Below are 23,337 nucleotides of genomic sequence, written 5' to 3' on the forward strand. Positions count from 1 at the left end.
GCAGAAAAGAAAAAAAAAGAAAATCCCTAGCCAGAGGGATGCAATCAAACAGTGGAAAATAGTGAATTAAAATGCAATAGATCTCCCTCCCTGTTTTCACAAACAACACCAAACAACAGATTCAGGTAAATGCAAATACAAAAAGTCGGTTGGCAATTTAGAGTGGCAATTTCACCTGACCTACATGTCTTTGAACAGTAGGTAGAAACCTGAGTACCTAGAGGAAACCCATGAAGACACAGAAAGAACATGCGAACTCCACACAGAGAGAACACTGCCGGTTGTGTTGGACTCTTTCTACTTCATCACTGAACAAGACAAACAAATAACAAAATGAGTTGTGTGTGCACAGATGTGTGTGTCACTTTGTGTATTGCATACAGTGGGTTTGGACAAATTTAACAGGAACACTTTACAATATACAGTGTGATTCAATCAATAATTGAATATTTTAGGAAGCTTGTAATATTTAATTTTTTTGAGACTGCGTTACACATGTGTTGATTAAGCTCTATAGCGGTTTTTGATTCTTTGATTGTGGTGTTATTGGATTGCATTATATTGTAGGTGTTCCTTTTAGTTTTGCCACCACAAGACTGACAAAATAATCATTAACATTAAAAAGAGAAAATGTATGTGGGACCCCTATTGTTGAAAAAGACAGTGAGTGGGTTTTCTGTTTGCGGAAAAGAAAAATTGTGACTATGCAGCTCTACAGTCATTAAGTAAAAAAGTTAAAAGAGACAAGTTAAGGTGCTAAATATGAGATTGGGTGTATTTCTATTGCCTCTCAATGGCTCTCAACATGGCGACGACGAGCCGCAGATCGCAGCTAACAGTGCTAACAAAGGCAAAAGTGCTGACAGAGGGTGGGTGCTATGACACAACACCTGTTGCAGGGAACACTGCAGGGATGAGTGACCTCCTATGTCACAGTGTTCACGGTTGCATCCCTGACCGGGTGGGGAGGGACCTGCCTGGGGAGAGTGGTAGGTGTTGTGAGGCCCCGATGCACGACCAACACATCAACCTTCTCAAGGTACAGGCAGTGTTGTAAGTCCTCCAACATTTCAGGCCCCTGATACAGGAGAGGCACATGTTGGTGAGGACCGACAACCACACCATGGTGGCCTACATCAACAGGTAGGGTCCACTGCCCTGTTGAGGATGGCGGAGAGCCTGTGTTTGTAGGCCTCAGAGAACCAGTGATTTCTGAAGGCTCTCCACATTTGGGGTCAGGAGAGCGGAGGTGGATCTGTTCGCCAACTGACTCAACACCCACTACCCGCTACAGTTATCCCGGCTTTATACCACTGTTTCGTCTCATCCCTCCCCTATTGAAGAGAGTGAGGCAGGTTTGTTTTGTGGGCATGTTAAGTCGAACGCACTGTCCCCATCAGGTGCACTAAACAGCTGTTGGTGTGCTGCAGGGACCGTGTGGCCGGTAAAACCCTATCCCAGAAATGCCTGGCGGGATGGCTTTGTGAGTGCATCTCCCAAGCCTATAGGCGGGAAGAGACCCTCCCACTGTGGTCTGTACACCCTCTACATGCAGCGTGGCAGTGTCGTCGGCCTTGTTCAGTGGGGTGAGTGTCGAGGACATTTGTACGGTGGTGGTGTGGTCGACGCCCTGTCCGTTCATACGGTTCTATATTTTGGACATGTCGGGCTCCTTTTCAGGGTCTGTGCTCGCTGGAACGACAAAGGACTGGTGAAAAGGTTAGGGTGTGTGTATCAGTTGTGTTGCACCTGAACCCTTTCTGAGCATGATACAACTACATGTTCCTGTGCTCCTTGATGACCCGGTGAATGTGGTGTGCAGGATGTTATTGTTTGTCTTTTTGACCCCTGCAGGGTTATATCCATGGCTTTACCCAGATCAGTTGTGTACAATCTGGGTTGGCTAGGGCACCCTACTTCTTTGCTACGGCGGTCTATTGTTATAAAGAAGTAGGTGAGCTGTGGCAACTGACCTCTAGCCTGTCAGGATCAGTGTGGTTGGGTCGATGTTATGTCACAGCAGGGCGTGCATTCATCAGGCTCCGCTCCACCCACTGTACCCATAGTGTCCAGTAGAGGGCTCCACCTGTGCTTATAGAACTAGGATTACAATATGTAACCTTAGTTTCTAATTAGTCTGTCACGTTTTAAAAACAATATAATATCACATAATTCAGTCAGGCAGCCTCAAATAGCTAATTAAGATGGCAATACAATCTTGCTGCATCAAAATAAGATAGAAAACAAATTGAGGCCTATGTAAATATTTTCTATAAGCATCAATAAGCATCAGCAATGTGTTGAAGATGAGTGCGAGGGTCTTTGAATAGGCCATCAATGAGATGTGAAGGATGTAGTTGTAGCAGACCATTTGTAAATTAAAGCAGCAACTTGATTTCTGTTATGATCCCTCATATACCATAGTAACTGACATGGTTTTACTCTTGGGGAGGACTTATTCTGCAGAAATATTGCAGCATATTATGCAATCCATTGCAACAAGATAAAATACAGTGCATTATAGTATGCCTTTAAACAAAACCTGTTATTCTCAGAAAGTGCAAAAAAGAAGAAAGAAAAAATCTAAAATATTAAAAACTGCTACATGTCACTGTCCTGTGAAATTATATTTTGACCAGTTCTTGGCCAAAAAAGCTTTTTCTAACTGCACAGTTGCAGCACTATGTGCAGTCTCTGTCACATGGTGTCACTGTTGACCACTAAAGAATAACACATCTCTCTCCTGGTAGTCATGACACACCCATTTGTAAAGGGTGTGGGACACAGCTCTCTGGAAGATATGCTTTTTATTTTTGAATTGACGACACGATCCTAAGACATTTTTTTCTGATCTTAAAAATAAAAAAAACAACACACGATTTAGAATCTGGAGTATTTTTTTCTACGGAGGAAAGGATGAATTTTTGGTCCAGTGTCTTTGTCTTGTCTGCAGTATGGTCCAGCGCTTTGTCTGTGACACGATACTCCATAGCCGAGGAGATGGAAAGAGGCTCTGTTGTGGCTAATCTCGCTGCGGATTTGGGACTTGAGCCTGGAGGTTTGGCACAGCGAGAGGTAAAACTTGATATTTTCCATAACAAGAAATATCTAGATGTCAATAAAAAGACAGGGGAGTTGTATATCGTGGAAAAGATGGACAGGGAATATCTTTGTCCGACGAAAACAACCTCAACCTCCTGTTTTCTAAAGCTCGATGTTATCATAGAAAGCCCTTTACGCATCTTCAACATTGAACTTGGAATAACGGACATAAATGATAACGCTCCACATTTTCGACGAGACAGAGTCGAGCTCGACGTTTCAGAATCGGCCACACCTGGAGAGAGATTCTCTCTGCCTAATGGTGTGGATCCAGATGTTGGCATAAATACAATTAAAACATACAAACTCAGTATCAATGAACATTTCACCATCGAAATTCAGACGGGCAGTGATGGAACTCAGTATGTTGATTTGGTGTTGAGTAAATCTTTAGACAGAGAGGAGAATGCTGTTCATAATTTAATCCTGACTGCTGTGGACGGAGGGGTCCCTGTGCGCTCTGGCACCGCCAATATTATTGTTAGAGTACAGGATACAAACGATAACCCTCCTCGGTTTGACAAGCAGACTTACATAATAAATATGACAGAAAACTCCCCGATAGGAACCTTAGTGATGAAGCTAAACGCTACAGATCTTGATGAGGGTCTGAATTCAGAGATAGAGTACTCATTCACGCTTTACACGTCAGAAAAAACACAAGATGTATTTGCATTGAATCCAAACACAGGGGAGATAACTGTGAAGGGCACTATTGACTATGAAGATATGAAATTTTATGAGATGCACATTGAGGCAAAAGACAAAGGGACGCATCCCTTGCTGGGTCAGTGTAAAGTAGTCGTCCACGTGACGGATATGAATGACAATTATCCAGAAATCACCATACAGTCTGTTAAAAACACAGTGGATGAAAACATCCCAGTAGGAAGTGTCATTGCTCTGGTAGGCATAAGTGACAGAGACACTGGCGATAATGGAAACGTAAGTTTATCCATAAATCAGCCCATGCCCTTTATTCTTAGCAAGTCATCAGACACACCTATGCATTACAAGCTCATAGTGTCTGAACCTTTGGATCGTGAGTCGGTACCTGAATATGACATCACACTGATTGTGACAGACGCAGGAACGCCGTCTTTATCTGATAATGAAACAATAACTGTGCATCTATTGGATGTCAATGACAACGCGCCACAGTTCCCTCAGTCATTTAACACCATACGTGTAATGGAGAATAACGCACCTGGAGCCTTGATCAGTTCACTCACTGCGTTTGACCCTGACCTCCATGAAAACCAGTATCTAGTTTATTTCATCCTAGAGAAGGAGATAGCCAACACCTCCATGTCCATGCTGTTCTCCATCAATCCAGAGAACGGCAATCTTTACGCACTAAAAACTTTTGACTATGAGATCGAGAAGGAGTTTCTTTTCCACATCGAGGCCAGAGACTCTGGCTCTCCTCCACTCAGCAGTAACGTGACGGTCCACATCATCATTGTGGACCAGAACGACAACGCTCCGGTTATTGTCTCTCCGTGGCGCGCGCACGGCTCAGTGGTGGAGGAGAAGATCCCCAGATCCACCGATAAAGGCTCTCTGGTTTCCAAGGTGATAGCCTTGGACACCGACTCGGTGCACAACTCTCGGATTACCTACCAGTTTCTACAGGTGACTGACGCCACCTTGTTCAGTCTGGACCAGTACAACGGAGAGATCCGGACTATGAGGATGTTCAGTTACAGAGATCCACGTCACCAGAGACTGGTTGTTGTTGCCAAGGACAATGGGGAGCCCGCTCTCTCTGCTACAGTCACCATCAAGCTGTCCACAGTGGAGACCGCCGTTAAGGCCTACTCTGACATGACTGAGGTGCCTCTAGAATATGACATCTTCTCAGACCTCAACCTGTATCTGGTCATCGGTCTGGGCTCGGTGTCATTTCTCCTGCTCATCACCATACTGGTCACCATCGTGCTCAAGTGTCAGAAACCCAAGCCCAGCAAAGCGGCTCCTCCCTGCAGGAACAGTGTGATCAGTGAGAGGAACTCCACCATCGCAGATTCCACTCTGGTCTCCAACGATGCCTACTGGTACAGTCTGTTTCTAGCAGAGACCAGGAAAGGAAAGATGGTGGTGAGACAGCCTGTGCCAAAGGGCTCCAGATACATCGTGTCCAGTTTACCAAGAGGCACAGGACTGACAGACACTAGTGGCTCAGCAGCTTCAACTCTGCAGGTAAGAATCCAATGTGCATTTGGTTTTGAATTTATCATTAATCAACATTTTATTTCCCATCATAGATATTTTGACATTACAAATGTTCAGCTTAATGATTCTTTTAAGCAGTATCTGCACAAAATAGGAAATTTTAAATCCATATGTGAGCTCTAAAATACATTTTTATGCTTAATGTTAAACACAAATCGTTTCAAAATGCAAAAGGTGGCGCTGTTCTCTAAAGAAAAAAACAGGCAAAGACTGCCATGACTGTGATTCGTTGTCAGTAGGGCAGATAGAGGAAAGCGGACAGCTCCGTGGTGCTGAAACGAAACGCCGAAAACGCGATCACCTTTTTTCGCACGCCGATATATCATCAGAATTCAATTTATATGAATATGCTTGAAATCACGTCCGTAAATGAAAATGAAGATTTGAATAACACTGGAACGTACATCATATTGGCTGAACTGCGGTGAACCAGCACACAACAATGGGGTCCTTTGTAATAATGCAGTCTTGCAAAAGGTACGTGCTGCTCGCTATTGTTCTTTCTTTCATTCGTAACATATCGACTTCAATGACTCATTATTCAATACCGGAGGAGATGAAAGAAGGATCTGTTGTCGCTAATCTTGCTACCGATCTCAGCCTGGATGTTACAACACTGAATCAGAGGAAGATGCGTCTGGACATCATTGCAAATAAGAAATATCTGGATGTGAACAAAGAGACTGGTGAACTGATTATTGTTGAGAAGATTGACAGGGAAAATATTTGTTCCGCAAAGTCGTCTTGCTATCTCAGATTGGAAGCTACATTAGAAAATCCTCTACGAATATTTAATATAGAAGTAGAAATTTTGGATATGAACGACAACGCCCCACAGTTTCGACGAGACGCCATACATTTAGATATTTCTGAAGCAACGCCAAAAGGAGAGAGATTCTCTCTCAGTAATGCAGTTGATCCTGATGTTGGAAGCAATTCATTGAAAACATATCATTTGAGTGAAAGTGAACATTTTAATATTGAACTTAACACTGGAAGAGAAGGAACAAAGTTTGCCGAATTAATCTTAACAAAGGCTTTAGACAGAGAGCAGCAGGCTGTTCATAATTTAATACTCACAGCTGTAGATGGAGGCACACCTGCTCGTTCTGGCACTGCAAGTGTTATTGTTCATGTTTCCGACACAAATGATAATGCACCTACTTTTAACAAAGCAAACTACAGTTTAAAAATAATGGAAAATTCTCCCATCGGAAGTGTTGTTGTTCATCTCAATGCAACAGACTTAGATGAGGGATCAAATTCTGATATAACATATTCATATAGTTTATATACGTCAGAGAAAACACAAGAAACATTTAATCTGAATCCTTCAACTGGTGAAATTACTGTTAAAGGAATGTTAAATTATGAGGATTTCAGGATTTATGATATGGAAGTTATAGCAACTGATAAAGGAGCCAATAGTTTATCAAGTCAATGTACTGTTAAAATCGTGGTTGAAGACATGAACGACAACCACCCAGAAATATCTATTAAATCATTTCAGAGTCCAGTCAATGAAAACATAGAATTAGACACAGTGATAGCTGTAGTTAGTGTCAGTGATAAAGACTCTGGAGACAATGGAGTGGTTGATCTTCATATTCCAGATAATATGCCTTTCAAACTGAGGGAATCCTCTGATAACTATTATGAATTAGTAGTGTCAGAGCCATTAGACCGTGAGAAGGTTCCAGAATATGACGTCACGTTCACTGTGACAGACAGAGGTTTCTCCTCCTTTATCTGACAATGAAACTATGACGTTAGAGCTGCTGGATGTTAATGACAATGTTCCACAGTTCCATCAGTCATTTTATACTATACGTGTAATGGAGAATAACGCACCTGGAGCCTTGCTCAGTTCACTCACTGCGTTTGACCCTGACCTCCATGAAAACCAGTATCTAGTTTACTTCATCCTAGAGAAGGAGATAGCCAACACCTCCATGTCCATGCTGTTCTCCATCAATCCAGAGAACGGCAATCTTTACGCACTAAAAACTTTTGACTATGAGATCGAGAAGGAGTTTCTTTTCCACATCGAGGCCAGAGACTCTGGCTCTCCTCCACTCAGCAGTAACGTGACGGTCCACATCATCATCGTGGACCAGAACGACAACGCTCCGGTTATTGTCTCTCCGTGGCGCGCGCACGGCTCAGTGGTGGAGGAGAAGATCCCCAGATCCACCGATAAAGGCTCTCTGGTTTCCAAGGTGATAGCCTTGGACACCGACTCGGTGCACAACTCTCGGATTACCTACCAGTTTCTACAGGTGACTGACGCCACCTTGTTCAGTCTGGACCAGTACAACGGAGAGATCCGGACTATGAGGATGTTCAGTTACAGAGATCCACGTCACCAGAGACTGGTTGTTGTTGCCAAGGACAACGGGGAGCCCGCTCTCTCTGCTACAGTCACCATCAAGCTGTCCACAGTGGAGACCGCCGTTAAGGCCTACTCTGACATGACTGAGGTGCCTCTAGAATATGACATCTTCTCAGACCTCAACCTGTATCTGGTCATCGGTCTGGGCTCGGTGTCATTTCTCCTGCTCATCACCATACTGGTCACCATCGTGCTCAAGTGTCAGAAACCCAAGCCCAGCAAAGCGGCTCCTCCCTGCAGGAACAGTGTGATCAGTGAGAGGAACTCCACCATCGCAGATTCCACTCTGGTCTCCAACGATGCCTACTGGTACAGTCTGTTTCTAGCAGAGACCAGGAAAGGAAAGATGGTGGTGAGACAGCCTGTGCCAAAGGGCTCCAGATACATCGTGTCCAGTTTACCAAGAGGCACAGGACTGACAGACACTAGTGGCTCAGCAGCTTCCACCCTGCAGGTAAGAGTCAGATGTCAACTTTGTTTTATATTTATCATTTATAAATATTTATGGACTTTTCGTTTTACACTGTCGAATTTTTGAGGTCATTATGCTTTAATAATTCATCTTATAAATAATGTAAATAACTCTGATTATTCTTGACAACAATACTCAATTTAAACTCACATTGACACTAATAAACTAATAATTGAAGTACATCATCTTATAAGCAAATAAAAGTATCTCAAAACGGCTAAAAGGTGGCGCTGTTTTGTTAGTAAAATGCCAGCACATGAACGTCATGACAGTGAATCGCTGTCATCAGGGCAGATCGTGAAACAACCGGACAGCTCCGTGGTGCTGAAACTCCGCTCCGAAAACGCGCTCGTCCTTTTTATAATGCAGAAACAACCTCGGGATTAAAATGATGTGAATATGTTCGGGATCAAGGCTGTTACAGCGTAATTCAATATTACTGGAAACGTACGTTTTATCGGGTGAACTGCGGTGAACCAACACACAACAATGGGGTCCTTTGTAACAATGCAGTCTTGTAAAAGGTATGTGCTGCTCTCTATTTTCATTCTTTTTTCCTTCGTTCACAACATATCGACTTCAGTGACTCCTTATTCAATACCGGAGGAGATGAAAGAAGGATCTGTTGTTGCTAATCTTGCTACCGATCTCAGTCTGGATGTTAAAACACTGAATCAGAGGAAGATGCGTCTGGACATCATTGCAAATAAGAAATATCTGGATGTGAACAAAGAGACTGGTGAACTGTATATTGTTGAGAAGATTGACAGGGAAAATATCTGCCCTACAAAATCCTCAGCGTCTTGCTATATCAGACTGGAGGTAATACTAGATAATCCAGTACGAATTTTTAATATAGAAGTAGAAATTTTGGATATGAACGACAACGCCCCTCAATTTCGAAGAGACGTCATACATTTAGATATATCTGAAGCAACGCCAAAAGGAGAGAGATTCTCTCTCAGTAATGCAGTTGATCCTGATGTTGGAACAAATTCTGTGAAAACATACCATCTGAGTGAAAGTGAACATTTTAATATTGAAGTTCAGACTGGAAGGGAAGGAACGAAGTTTGCCGATTTGATATTGAAAAAGGCCTTAGACAGAGAGCAGCAGGCTGTTCATAATTTAATACTCACAGCTGTAGATGGAGGCACACCTGCTCGTTCTGGCACTGCAAGTGTTATTGTTCGCGTTTTGGACACAAATGATAACGCACCTGCTTTTGACAAAGTCAGTTATAACATAGAGATAATGGAAAATTCTCCCATTGGAAGTCTTGTTGTTCATCTCAATGCAACAGATTTAGATGAGGGATCAAATTCTGATATAACATATTTATATAGTTTATATACGTCAGAAAAGACACAAGAAACATTTAATCTGAATCCTTCCACTGGTGAAATTACTGTTAAAGGAATGTTAAACTATGAGGATTTCAGGATTTATGATATGGAAGTTATAGCAACTGATAAAGGAGCCAATAGTTTATCAAGTCAATGTACTGTTAAGATTCTGGTTGAAGACATGAACGACAACCACCCAGAAATATCTATTAGATCATTTCAGAGTCCAGTCAATGAAAACATAGAATTAGACACAGTGATAGCTGTAGTTAGTGTCAGTGATAAAGACTCAGGAGACAATGGAGTGGTTGATCTTCATATTCCAGATAATATGCCTTTCAAACTGAGGGAATCCTCTGATAACTATTATGAATTAGTAGTGTCAGAGCCATTAGACCGTGAGAAGGTTCCAGAATATGACGTCACGTTCACTGTGACAGACAGAGGTTCTCCTCCTTTATCTGACAATGAAACTATGACGTTAGAGCTGCTGGATGTTAATGACAATGTTCCACAGTTCCATCAGTCATTTTATACTATACGTGTAATGGAGAATAACGCACCTGGAGCCTTGCTCAGTTCACTCACTGCGTTTGACCCTGACCTCCATGAAAACCAGTATCTAGTTTATTTCATCCTAGAGAAGGAGATAGCCAACACCTCCATGTCCATGCTGTTCTCCATCAATCCAGAGAACGGCAATCTTTACGCACTGAAAACTTTTGACTATGAGATCGAGAAGGAGTTTCTTTTCCACATCGAGGCCAGAGACTCTGGCTCTCCTCCACTCAGCAGTAACGTGACGGTCCACATCATCATTGTGGACCAGAACGACAACGCTCCGGTTATTGTCTCTCCGTGGCGCGCGCACGGCTCAGTGGTGGAGGAGAAGATCCCCAGATCCACCGATAAAGGCTCTCTGGTTGCCAAGGTGATAGCCTTGGACACCGACTCGGTGCACAACTCTCGGATTACCTACCAGTTTCTACAGGTGACTGACGCCACCTTGTTCAGTCTGGACCAGTACAACGGAGAGATCCGGACTATGAGGATGTTCAGTTACAGAGATCCACGTCACCAGAGATTGGTTGTTATTGCCAAGGACAACGGGGAGCCCGCTCTCTCTGCTACAGTCACCATCAAGCTGTCCACAATGGAGACCGCCGTTAAGGCCTACTCTGACATGACTGAGGTGCCTCTAGAATATGACATCTTCTCAGACCTCAACCTGTATCTGGTCATCGGTCTGGGCTCGGTGTCATTTCTCCTGCTCATCACCATACTGGTCACCATCGTGCTCAAGTGTCAGAAACCCAAGCCCAGCAAAGCGGCTCCTCCCTGCAGGAACAGTGTGATCAGTGAGAGGAACTCCACCATCGCAGATTTCCACTCTGGTCTCCAACGATGCCTACTGGTACAGTCTGTTTCTAGCAGAGACCAGGAAAGGAAAGATGGTGGTGAGACAGCCTGTGCCAAAGGGCTCCAGATACATCGTGTCCAGTTTACCAAGAGGCACAGGACTGACAGACACTAGTGGCTCAGCAGCTTCCACTCTGCAGGTAAGAGTCAAATATCCACATTTGCTTTTATATTTATCATTTATAAATATTTATGGACTTTTCGTTTCACACTGTCAAATTTTTGAGGTCATTATGCTTTAATAATTAATCTTATAAATAATGTAAATAACTCTGATTATTCTTGTCAACAATACTCAATTTAAACTCACATTGACACTAATAAACGAATCCTTGAAGTACACAATCTTATAAATAGATATAAGTGTCTCATAAAACCTAAAAGGTGGCGCTGTTTTGTTAGTAAAATGCCAGCACATGAACGTCATGACAGTGAATCGCTGTCATCAGGGCAGATCGTGAAACAACCGGACAGCTCCGTGGTGCTGAAACTCCGCTCCGAAAACGCGCTCATCCTTTTTATAACGCCGAAACAACCTCGGGATTAAAATTGTGTGAATATGTTCTGGATCAAGGACGTTACAGCATAATTCAATATTACTGGAAACGTACGTTTTATCGGGTGAACTGCGGTGAACCATCACACAACAATGGGGTCCTTTGTAACAATGCAGTCATATAAAAGGTACGTGCTGCTCGCTGTTCTTGTTCTTTTTTCCTTCGTTCACAACATATCGACATCAGTGACTCATTATTCAATACCGGAGGAGATGAAAGAAGGATCTGTTGTTGCTAATCTTGCTACTGATCTCAGCCTGGATGTTAAAACACTGAATCAGAGGAAGATGCGTCTGGACATTATTGCAAATAAGAAATATCTGGATGTGAACAAAGAGACTGGTGAACTGTATATTGTTGAGAAGATTGACAGGGAATACATTTGCACAACCAAGTCCTCGGCGTCTTGCTATCTCAAACTGGAAGTGACACTAGAAAATCCACTACGAATTTTTAATATAGAAGTAGAAATTTTGGATATGAACGACAACGCCCCTCAATTTCGAAGAGACGCCATACATTTAGATATATCTGAAGCAACGCCAAAAGGAGAGAGATTCTCTCTCAGTAATGCAGTTGATCCTGATGTTGGAAGCAATTCAGTTAAAACGTACCATCTGAGTGAAAGTGAACATTTTAATATTGAACTGCAGACTGGAAGAGATGGGTCAAAGTTTGCTGAATTAATCTTAACAAAGGCTTTAGACAGAGAGCAGCAGGCTGTTCATAATTTAATACTCACAGCTGTAGATGGAGGCACACCTGCTCGATCTGGCACTGCAAGTGTTATTGTTCGGGTTTTGGACACAAATGATAATGCTCCTACTTTTGACAAAGTCAGCTATAACATAAATATAATGGAAAATTCTCCCATTGGAAACCTTGTTGTTCATCTCAATGCAACAGACTTAGATGAGGGATCAAATTCTGATATAACATATTCATATAGTTTATATACGTCAGAGAAAACACAGGAAACATTTAATCTGAATCCTTCCACTGGTGAAATTACTGTTAAAGGAATGTTAAACTATGAGGATTTCAAGATTTATGATATGGAAGTTATAGCAACTGATAAAGGAGTCAATAGTTTATCAAGTCAATGTACTGTTAAAATTCTGGTTGAAGACATGAATGACAACCATCCAGAAATATCTATTAGATCATTTCAGAGTCCAGTCAATGAAAACATAGAATTAAACACAGTGATAGCTGTAGTTAGTGTCAGTGATAAAGACTCAGGAGACAATGGAGTGGTTGATCTTCACATTCCAGATAATATGCCTTTCAAGCTGAGGGAATCCTCTGATAACTATTATGAATTAGTAGTGTCAGAACCATTAGACCGTGAGAAGGTTCCAGAATATGACGTCACGTTCACTGTGACAGACAGAGGTTCTCCTCCTTTATCTGACAATGAAACTATGACGTTAGAGCTGCTGGATGTTAATGACAATGTTCCACAGTTCCCTCAGTCATTTTATAATATACGTGTAATGGAGAATAACGCACCTGGAGCCTTGCTCAGTTCACTCACTGCGTTTGACCCTGATCTCCATGAAAACCAGTATCTAGTTTATTTCATCCTAGAGAAGGAGATAGCCAACACCTCCATGTCCATGCTGTTCTCCATCAATCCAGAGAACGGCAATCTTTACGCACTAAAAACTTTTGACTATGAGATCGAGAAGGAGTTTCTTTTCCACATCGAGGCCAGAGACTCTGGCTCTCCTCCACTCAGCAGTAACGTGACGGTCCACATCATCATTGTGGACCAGAACGACAACGCTCCGGTTATTGTCTCTCCGTGGCGCGCGCACGGCTCAGTGGTGGAGGAGAAGATCCCCAGATCCACCGATAAAGGCTCTCTGGTTGCCAAGGTGATAGCCTTGGACACCGACTCGGTGCACAACTCTCGGATTACCTACCAGTTTCTACAGGTGACTGACGCCACCTTGTTCAGTCTGGACCAGTACAACGGAGAGATCCGGACTATGAGGATGTTCAGTTACAGAGATCCACGTCACCAGAGACTGGTTGTTATTGCCAAGGACAATGGGGAGCCCGCTCTCTCTGCTACAGTCACTATCAAGCTGTCCACAGTGGAGACCGCCGTTAAGGCCTACTCTGACATGACTGAGGTGCCTCTAGAATATGACATCTTCTCAGACCTCAACCTGTATCTGGTCATCGGTCTGGGCTCGGTGTCATTTCTCCTGCTCATCACCATACTGGTCACCATCGTGCTCAAGTGTCAGAAACCCAAGCCCAGCAAAGCGGCTCCTCCCTGCAGGAACAGTTTGACCAGTGAGAGGAACTCCACCATCGCAGATTCCACTCTGGTCTCCAACGATGCCTACTGGTACAGTCTGTTTCTAGCAGAGACCAGGAAAGGAAAGATGGTGGTGAGACAGCCTGTGCCAAAGGGCTCCAGATACATCGTGTCCAGTTTACCAAGAGGCACAGGACTGACAGACACTAGTGGCTCAGCAGCTTCCACCCTGCAGGTAAGAGTCCAATGTCAATATTGTTTTATACTTATTATTTATCAATATTGAGTGACGTTTCGTTTGATATTGTAGTTTTTTGGGGTCATTACGCTTCATCAATTAATCTAATAAATAGTGTCTCAATCAGCAGTACTCAATTTAAATTCACATTGATACCAATAAACTAATAATTGAAGTACATCATCTTATAAGCAAATAAAAGTATCTCATGAAACCTAAAAGGTGGCGCTGTTTTGTTAGTAAAATGCCAGCTCTTGAACGTCATGACAGTGAATCGTCGTCATCAGGTCTAATCGTGAAACAACCGGAGAGCTCCGTGGTGCTGAAACTCCGCTCCGAAACGCGCTCGTCCTTTTTATAATGCAGGAACAACCTCGGGATTAAAATGATGTGAATATGTTCGGGATCAAGGTCGTTACAGCAAAATTCAATATAACTGGAAACGTACATCATATTGACTGAACTGCGGTGAACCAGCACACAACAATGGGGTCCTTTGTAACAATGCAGTCTTGTAAAAGGTACGTGCTGCTCGCGATTCTTGTTCTTTTTTCCTTCGTTCACAACATATCGACTTCAGTGTCTCATTATTCAATACCGGAGGAGATGAAAGAAGGATCTGTTGTCGCTAATCTTGCTACCGATCTCAGCCTGGATGTTACAACACTGAATCAGAGGAAGATGCGTCTGGACATCATTGAAAATAAGAAATATCTGGATGTGAACAAAGAGACTGGTGAACTGTATATTGTTGAGAAGATTGACAGGGAAAACATTTGCAATACCAAGTCCTCAGCGTCTTGTTATCTCAGACTGGAAGCTACATTAGAAAATCCTTTACGAATTTTTAATATAGAAGTAGAAATTTTAGATATGAACGACAACGCCCCTCAATTTCGCAGAGACGCCATACATTTAGATATATCTGAAGCAACGCCAAAAGGAGAGAGATTCTCTCTCAGTAATGCAGTTGATCCAGATGTTGGAAGCAATTCAGTGAAAACGTACCATCTGAGTGAAAGTGAACATTTTAATATTGAACTTCAGACTGGAAGAGAAGGAACGAAGTTTGCCGAATTAATCTTAACAAAGGCTTTAGACAGAGAGCAGCAGGCTGTTCATAATTTAATACTCACAGCTGTAGATGGAGGCACACCTGCTCGTTCTGGCACTGCAAGTGTTATTGTTCATGTTTCCGACACAAATGATAACGCACCTGCTTTTGACAAAACAAACTACGACATAAAAATAATGGAAAATTCACCCATCGGAAGCCTTGTTGTTCATCTCAATGCAACAGACTTAGATGAGGGATCAAATTCTGATATAACATATTCATATAGTTTATATACGTCAGAAAAGACACAAGAAACATTTAATCTGAATCCTTCCACTGGTGAAATTACTGTTAAAGGAATGTTAAACTATGAGGATTTCAGGATTTATGATATGGAAGTTATAGTAACTGATAAAGGAGCCAATAGTTTATCAAGTCAATGTACTGTTAAAATTTTAGTTGAAGACATGAACGACAACCACCCAGAAATATCTATTAAATCATTTCAGAGTCCAGTCAATGAAAACATAGAATTAGACACAGTGATAGCTGTAGTTAGTGTCAGTGATAAAGACTCTGGAGACAATGGAGTGGTTGATCTTCATATTCCAGATAATATGCCTTTCAAACTGAGGGAATCCTCTGATAACCATTATGAATTAGTAGTGTCAGAGCCATTAGACCGTGAGAAGGTTCCAGAATATGACGTCACGTTCACTGTGACAGACAGAGGTTCTCCTCCTTTATCTGACAATGAAACTATGACGTTAGAGCTGCTGGATGTTAATGACAATGTTCCACAGTTCCCTCAGTCATTTTATACTATACGTGTAATGGAGAATAACGCACCTGGAGCCTTGCTCAGTTCACTCACTGCGTTTGACCCTGACCTCCATGAAAACCAGTATCTAGTTTATTTCATCCTAGAGAAGGAGATAGCCAACACCTCCATGTCCATGCTGTTCTCCATCAATCCAGAGAACGGCAATCTTTACGCACTAAAAACTTTTGACTATGAGATCGAGAAGGAGTTTCTTTTCCACATCGAGGCCAGAGACTCTGGCTCTCCTCCACTCAGCAGTAACGTGACGGTCCACATCATCATTGTGGACCAGAACGACAACGCTCCGGTTATTGTCTCTCCGTGGCGCGCGCACGGCTCAGTGGTGGAGGAGAAGATCCCCAGATCCACCGATAAAGGCTCTCTGGTTTCCAAGGTGATAGCCTTGGACACCGACTCGGTGCACAACTCACGGATTACCTACCAGTTTCTACAGGTGACTGACGCCACCTTGTTCAGTCTGGACCAGTACAACGGAGAGATCCGGACTATGAGGATGTTCAGTTACAGAGATCCACGCCACCAGAGACTGGTTGTTGTTGCCAAGGACAATGGGGAGCCCGCTCTCTCTGCTACAGTCACCATCAAGCTGTCCACAGTGGAGACCGCCGTTAAGGCCTACTCTGACATGACTGAGGTGCCTCTAGAATATGACATCTTCTCAGACCTCAACCTGTATCTGGTCATCGGTCTGGGCTCGGTGTCATTTCTCCTGCTCATCACCATACTGGTCACCATCGTGCTCAAGTGTCAGAAACCCAAGCCCAGCAAAGCGGCTCCTCCCTGCAGGAACAGTGTGATCAGTGAGAGGAACTCCACCATCGCAGATTCCACTCTGGTCTCCAACGATGCCTACTGGTACAGTCTGTTTCTAGCAGAGACCAGGAAAGGAAAGATGGTGGTGAGACAGCCTGTGCCAAAGGGCTCCAGATACATCGTGTCCAGTTTACCAAGAGGCACAGGACTGACAGACACTAGTGGCTCAGCAGCTTCCACCCTGCAGGTAAGAATCCAATGTGCATTTGGTTTTGAATTTATCATTAATCAACATTTTATTTCCCATCATAGATATTTTGACATTACAAATGTTCAGCTTAATGATTCTTTTAAGCAGTATCTGCACAAAATAGGAAAGTTTAAATCCACATGTGAGCTCTAAAATACATTTTTATGCTTAATGTTAAACACAAATCGTTTCAAAATGCAAAAGGTGGCGCTGTTCTCTTAAGAAAAAAACAGGCAAAGACTGCCATGACTGTGATTCGTTGTCAGTAGGGCAGATAGAGGAAAGCGGACAGCTCCGTGGTGCTGAAACGAAACGCCGAAAACGCGATCGCCCTTTTTGTGCGGTGATATATCATTGGAATTCAATTTATATGAATATGCTTGAAATCACGTCCGTAAATGAAAATGAAGATTTGAATAACACTGGAACGTACATCATATTGGCTGAACTGCGGTGAACCAGCACACAACAATGGGGTCCTTTGTAACAATGCAGTCTTGTAAAAGGTACGTGCTCCTCGCTATTGTTCTTTTTTCCTTCGTTCACAACATATCGACATCAATGACTCATTATTCAATACCGGAGGAGATGAAAGAAGGATCTGTTGTCGCTAATCTTGCTACCGATCTCAGCCTGGATGTTAAAACACTGAATCAGAGGAAGATGCGTCTGGACATAACTACAAATAAGAAATATCTGGATGTGAACAAAGAGACTGGCGAACTGTATATTGTTGAGAAGATTGACAGGGAAAATATTTGTCTTGCAAAGTCGTCTTGCTATCTCAAACTGGAAGCAATACTAGAAAACCCAGTACGCATATTTAATATAGAAGTAGAAATTTTGGATATGAACGACAACGCCCCTCAATTTCGAAGAGACGTCATACATTTAGATATATCTGAAGCAACGCCAAAAGGAGAGAGATTCTCTCTCAGTAATGCAGTTGATCCTGATGTTGGAAGCAATTCAGTAAAAACGTACCATCTGAGTGAAAGTGAACATTTTAATATTGAAGTTCAGACTGGAAGAGATGGGTCAAAGTTTGCTGAATTAATCTTAACAAAGGCTTTAGACAGAGAGCAGCAGGCTGTTCATAATTTAATACTCACAGCTGTAGATGGAGGCACACCTGCTCGATCTGGCACTGCAAGTGTTATTGTTCGGGTTTTGGACACAAATGATAATGCTCCTACTTTTGACAAAGTCAGTTATAACATAGAGATAATGGAAAATTCTCCCATCGGAAGCCTTGTTGTTCATCTCAATGCAACAGATTTAGACGAGGGATCAAATTCTGATATAACATATTCATATAGTTTATATACGTCAGAGAAAACACAGGAAACATTTAATCTGAATCCTTCAACTGGTGAAATTACTGTTAAAGGAATGTTAAACTATGAGGATTTCAGGATTTATGATATGGAAGTTATAGCAACTGATAAAGGAGCCAATAGTTTATCAAGTCAATGTACTGTTAAGATTCTGGTTGAAGACATGAACGACAACCACCCAGAAATTTCTATTAGATCATTTCAGAGTCCAGTCAATGAAAACATAGAATTAGACACAGTGATAGCTGTAGTTAGTGTCAGTGATAAAGACTCTGGAGACAATGGAGTGGTTGATCTTCACATTCCAGATAATATGCCTTTCAAGCTGAGGGAATCCTCTGATAACTATTATGAATTAGTAGTGTCAGAGCCATTAGACCGTGAGAAGGTTCCAGAATATGACGTCACGTTCACTGTGACGGACAGAGGTTCTCCTCCTTTATCTGACAATGAAACTATGACGTTAGAGCTGCTGGATGTTAATGACAATGTTCCACAGTTCCCTCAGTCATTTTATACTATACGTGTAATGGAGAATAACGCACCTGGAGCCTTGCTCAGTTCACTCACTGCGTTTGACCCTGACCTCCATGAAAACCAGTATCTAGTTTATTTCATCCTAGAGAAGGAGATAGCCAACACCTCCATGTCCATGCTGTTCTCCATCAATCCAGAGAACGGCAATCTTTACGCACTAAAAACTTTTGACTATGAGATCGAGAAGGAGTTTCTTTTCCACATCGAGGCCAGAGACTCTGGCTCTCCTCCACTCAGCAGTAACGTGACGGTCCACATCATCATTGTGGACCAGAACGACAACGCTCCGGTTATTGTCTCTCCGTGGCGCGCGCACGGCTCAGTGGTGGAGGAGAAGATCCCCAGATCCACCGATAAAGGCTCTCTGGTTGCCAAGGTGATAGCCTTGGACACCGACTCGGTGCACAACTCTCGGATTACCTACCAGTTTCTACAGGTGACTGACGCCACCTTGTTCAGTCTGGACCAGTACAACGGAGAGATCCGGACTATGAGGATGTTCAGTTACAGAGATCCACGCCACCAGAGACTGGTTGTTATTGCCAAGGACAATGGGGAGCCCGCTCTCTCTGCTACAGTCACCATCAAGCTGTCCACAGTGGAGACCGCCGTTAAGGCCTACTCTGACATGACTGAGGTGCCTCTAGAATATGACATCTTCTCAGACCTCAACCTGTATCTGGTCATCGGTCTGGGCTCGGTGTCATTTCTCCTGCTCATCACCATACTGGTCACCATCGTGCTCAAGTGTCAGAAACCCAAGCCCAGCAAAGCGGCTCCTCCCTGCAGGAACAGTGTGATCAGTGAGAGGAACTCCACCATCGCAGATTCCACTCTGGTCTCCAACGATGCCTACTGGTACAGTCTGTTTCTAGCAGAGACCAGGAAAGGAAAGATGGTGGTGAGACAGCCAGTGCCAAAGGGCTCCAGATACATCGTGTCCAGTTTACCAAGAGGCACAGGACTGACAGACACTAGTGGCTCTGCAGCATCCACTCTGCAGGTAAGAGTCCAATGTCAATATTGTTTTATATTTATTATTTATCAATATTGAGTGACGTTTCGTTTGATATTGTAGTTTTTTGGGGTCATTACGCTTCATCAATTAATCTAATAAATAATGTCTCAATCAGCAGTACTCAATTTAAATTCACATTGATACCAATAAACTAATAATTGAAGTACATCATCTTATAAGCAAATAAAAGTATCTCAAAACGGCTAAAAGGTGGCGCTGTTTTGTTAGTAAAATGCCAGCACATGAACGTCATGACAGTGAATCGCTGTCATCAGGGCAGATCGTGAAACAACCGGACAGCTCCGTGGTGCTGAAACTCCGCTCCGAAAACGCGATCGTCCTTTTTATAATGCAGAAACAACCTCGGGATTAAAATTGTGTGGATATGTTCGGTATCAAGGCTGTAACAGCAATATTCAATATTACTGGAAACGTACGTTTTATCGCTTGAAGTGCGGTGAACCAGCACACAACAATGGGGTCCTTTGTAACAATGCAGTCTTGGAAAAGGTATGTGCTGCTCGCTGTTCTTGTTCTTTTTTCCTTCGTTCACAACATATCGACTTCAGTGACTCATTATTCAATACCGGAGGAGATGAAAGAAGGATCTGTTGTTGCTAATCTTGCTACCGATCTCAGCCTGGATGTTAAAACACTGAATCAGAGGAAGATGCGTCTGGACATCATTGAAAATAAGAAATATCTGGATGTGAACAAAGAGACTGGTGAACTGTATATTGTTGACAAGATTGACAGGGAAAACATTTGTCCTACCAAGTCTTCAGCGTCTTGTTATCTCAAACTGGAAGTAATACTAGAAAACCCAGTACGCATATTTATTATAGAAGTAGAAATTTTGGATATGAACGACAACGCCCCTCAATTTCGAAGAGACGTCATACATTTAGATATATCTGAAGCAACGCCAAAAGGAGAGAGATTCTCTCTCAGTAATGCAGTTGATCCTGATGTTGGAAGCAATTCAGTGAAAACGTACCATCTGAGTGAAAGTGACCATTTTAATATTGAAGTTCAGACTGGAAGAGATGGGTCAAAGTTTGCCGAATTAATCTTAACAAAGGCCTTAGACAGAGAGCAGCAGGCTGTTCATAATTTAATACTCACAGCTGTAGATGGAGGCACACCTGCTCGATCTGGCACTGCAAGTGTTATTGTTCGCGTTTTGGACACAAATGACAATGCTCCAACTTTTGACAAATTGAGTTATAACATAAAAATAATAGAAAATTCTCCTATTGGAAGTCTTGTTGTTCATCTTAATGCAACAGATTTAGATGAGGGATCAAATTCTGATATAACATATTCATATAGTTTATATACATCAGAGAAAACACAGGAAACATTTAATCTGAATCCTTCCACTGGTGAAATTACTGTTAAAGGAATGTTAAACTATGAGGATTTCAGGATTTATGATATGGAAGTTATAGCAACTGATAAAGGAGACAATAGTTTATCAAGTCAATGTACTGTTAAAATTCTGGTTGAAGACATGAATGACAACCACCCAGAAATATCTATTAGATCATTTCAGAGTCCAGTCAATGAAAACATAGAATTAGACACAGTGATAGCTGTAGTTAGTGTCAGTGATAAAGACTCAGGAGACAATGGAGTGGTTGATCTTCACATTCCAGATAATATGCCTTTCAAACTGAGGGAGTCCTCTGATAACTATTATGAATTAGTAGTGTCAGAACCATTAGACCGTGAGAAGGTTCCAGAATATGACGTCACGTTCACTGTGACAGACAGAGGTTCTCCTCCTTTATCTGACAATGAAACTATGACGTTAGAGCTGCTGGATGTTAATGACAATGTTCCACAGTTCCCTCAGTCATTTTATACTATACGTGTAATGGAGAATAACGCACCTGGAGCCTTGCTCAGTTCACTCACTGCGTTTGACCCTGACCTCCATGAAAACCAGTATCTAGTTTATTTCATCCTAGAGAAGGAGATAGCCAACACCTCCATGTCCATGCTGTTCTCCATCAATCCAGAGAACGGCAATCTTTACGCACTAAAAACTTTTGACTATGAGATCGAGAAGGAGTTTCTTTTCCACATCGAGGCCAGAGACTCTGGCTCTCCTCCACTCAGCAGTAACGTGACGGTCCACATCATCATTGTGGACCAGAACGACAACGCTCCGGTTATTGTCTCTCCGTGGCGCGCGCACGGCTCAGTGGTGGAGGAGAAGATCCCCAGATCCACCGATAAAGGCTCTCTGGTTTCCAAGGTGATAGCCTTGGACACCGACTCGGTGCACAACTCTCGGATTACCTACCAGTTTCTGCAGGTGACTGACGCCACCTTGTTCAGTCTGGACCAGTACAACGGAGAGATCCGGACTATGAGGATGTTCAGTTACAGAGATCCACGTCACCAGAGACTGGTTGTTGTTGCCAAGGACAATGGGGAGCCCGCTCTCTCTGCTACAGTCACCATCAAGCTGTCCACAGTGGAGACCGCCGTTAAGGCCTACTCTGACATGACTGAGGTGCCTCTAGAATATGACATCTTCTCAGACCTCAACCTGTATCTGGTCATCGGTCTGGGCTCGGTGTCATTTCTCCTGCTCATCACCATACTGGTCACCATCGTGCTCAAGTGTCAGAAACCCAAGCCCAGCAAAGCGGCTCCTCCCTGCAGGAACAGTGTGATCAGTGAGAGGAACTCCACCATCGCAGATTCCACTCTGGTCTCCAACGATGCCTACTGGTACAGTCTGTTTCTAGCAGAGACCAGGAAAGGAAAGATGGTGGTGAGACAGCCTGTGCCAAAGGGCTCCAGATACATCGTGTCCAGTTTACCAAGAGGCACAGGACTGACAGACACTAGTGGCTCAGCAGCTTCAACTCTGCAGGTAGGAAACATATCTATTTAACACGAGTTACAACCACATGTACTTCACGGATATCCATCAAGTCCACTCGCAAGTGACTATTGCAGTCATGTCTTTCTGGTCATAGCAGCGCTATAGAATCTTACTCTCCTCTTTACTTACTTTAAGTTACTAAGCTTAAATTGAACCATAACACAAGTTAACATGTAATTGTGCCCATTAAAGGGGAACTAAGGACATTTTTAAAATTCATACATGTTATTCCTATTATCTAAGAGAGTCCAAAAAAAAAAACTCTGCAGCTTCCACTCTGCAGGTAAGAATCCAATTTGCACATTTGTTTTTATATTTATCATTTATCAATATTGAGTGGCATTTCGTTTTACACTATCGAATTTTTGAGGTCGTTATGCTTCAATAATTAATCTATTGAATAGTGTAAATAAATCTGATTAATCTTGTCAGGGATACTGAATTTAAACTCACTTTGACGCCAATAAACTTTTCCTTAAAGTATATAATCTTATAAGCAGTTAAAAGAGTCTCATAAAACCTATAAGGTGGCGCTGTTTTGTTAGTAAAATGCCAGCACATGAACGTCATGACAGTGAATCGTTGTCATCAGGGCAGATCGTGAAA

At 42.7% G+C, this 23,337-nt stretch overlaps 7 protein-coding genes across 9 annotated transcripts in view; 6 read left to right on the forward strand and 1 right to left on the reverse strand.

Annotated features, from left to right (window-relative positions):
• The window catches only part of LOC119494180 (fibroblast growth factor 18-like), a 247,537-nt gene that overhangs the window by 60,410 nt on the left and 163,790 nt on the right, over positions 1-23,337 (reverse strand). The gene's annotated exons all lie outside the window — the stretch shown is intronic.
• On the forward strand, positions 1,097-5,585 carry pcdhb (protocadherin b). Its single transcript, XM_037781139.1, has 5 exons — positions 1,097-1,143; positions 1,462-1,586; positions 2,954-3,075; positions 3,211-5,304; positions 5,577-5,585. Exons 1-5 carry the CDS (start codon positions 1,097-1,099, stop codon positions 5,583-5,585), a joined length of 2,397 nt encoding a protein of 798 aa, XP_037637067.1.
• On the forward strand, positions 5,536-7,090 carry LOC119494913 (protocadherin gamma-C3). The gene has a single exon (XM_037781142.1). It carries the CDS (start codon positions 5,780-5,782, stop codon positions 7,088-7,090), a length of 1,311 nt encoding a protein of 436 aa, XP_037637070.1. The 5' UTR covers positions 5,536-5,779.
• On the forward strand, positions 8,734-11,103 carry LOC119494179 (protocadherin alpha-C2-like). Its single transcript, XM_037779851.1, has one exon. It carries the CDS (start codon positions 8,811-8,813, stop codon positions 11,079-11,081), a length of 2,271 nt encoding a protein of 756 aa, XP_037635779.1. The 5' UTR covers positions 8,734-8,810; the 3' UTR covers positions 11,082-11,103.
• Positions 11,236-14,196, forward strand: LOC119494162 (protocadherin alpha-C2-like). Its single transcript, XM_037779829.1, has one exon. It carries the CDS (start codon positions 11,616-11,618, stop codon positions 14,079-14,081), a length of 2,466 nt encoding a protein of 821 aa, XP_037635757.1. The 5' UTR covers positions 11,236-11,615; the 3' UTR covers positions 14,082-14,196.
• Positions 14,346-17,394, forward strand: LOC119494159 (protocadherin beta-16-like). The gene has a single exon (XM_037779826.1). The coding sequence runs from the start codon at positions 14,520-14,522 to the stop codon at positions 17,088-17,090; it is 2,571 nt and encodes an 856-aa protein (XP_037635754.1). The 5' UTR covers positions 14,346-14,519; the 3' UTR covers positions 17,091-17,394.
• LOC119494914 (protocadherin beta-16-like) lies at positions 18,804-23,260 on the forward strand. The gene is made up of 3 exons (XM_037781143.1): positions 18,804-19,814; positions 20,329-22,719; positions 23,015-23,260. Exons 1-3 carry the CDS (start codon positions 18,804-18,806, stop codon positions 23,117-23,119), a joined length of 3,507 nt encoding a protein of 1,168 aa, XP_037637071.1. The 3' UTR covers positions 23,120-23,260.

This window comes from Sebastes umbrosus, chromosome 9 (assembly GCF_015220745.1).
Source record: "Sebastes umbrosus isolate fSebUmb1 chromosome 9, fSebUmb1.pri, whole genome shotgun sequence".
NCBI lineage: Eukaryota > Metazoa > Chordata > Actinopteri > Perciformes > Sebastidae > Sebastes > Sebastes umbrosus.

Bases quoted from the DNA above. Each gene is read 5' to 3' on its own strand.
- pcdhb (XM_037781139.1), top strand. From the start codon at position 1,097: ATGTTGGTGAGGACCGACAACCACACCATGGTGGCCTACATCAACAG. The intron at 1,587-2,953 runs GTGAGTGTCGAG...TCTTGTCTGCAG, and splicing joins CGTCGGCCTTGTTCAGTGGG to TATGGTCCAGCGCTTTGTCT. The intron at 3,076-3,210 runs GTAAAACTTGAT...TGTTTTCTAAAG, and splicing joins GAGGTTTGGCACAGCGAGAG to CTCGATGTTATCATAGAAAG.
- LOC119494913 (XM_037781142.1), top strand. From the start codon at position 5,780: ATGGGGTCCTTTGTAATAATGCAGTCTTGCAAAAGGTACGTGCTGCTC.
- LOC119494179 (XM_037779851.1), top strand. From the start codon at position 8,811: ATGAAAGAAGGATCTGTTGTTGCTAATCTTGCTACCGATCTCAGTCTG.
- LOC119494162 (XM_037779829.1), top strand. From the start codon at position 11,616: ATGGGGTCCTTTGTAACAATGCAGTCATATAAAAGGTACGTGCTGCTC.
- LOC119494159 (XM_037779826.1), top strand. From the start codon at position 14,520: ATGGGGTCCTTTGTAACAATGCAGTCTTGTAAAAGGTACGTGCTGCTC.
- LOC119494914 (XM_037781143.1), top strand. From the start codon at position 18,804: ATGGAGAATAACGCACCTGGAGCCTTGCTCAGTTCACTCACTGCGTTT. The intron at 19,815-20,328 runs GTAAGAGTCCAA...GTAACAATGCAG, and splicing joins CTGCAGCATCCACTCTGCAG to TCTTGGAAAAGGTATGTGCT. The intron at 22,720-23,014 runs GTAGGAAACATA...TCCACTCTGCAG, and splicing joins CAGCAGCTTCAACTCTGCAG to GTAAGAATCCAATTTGCACA.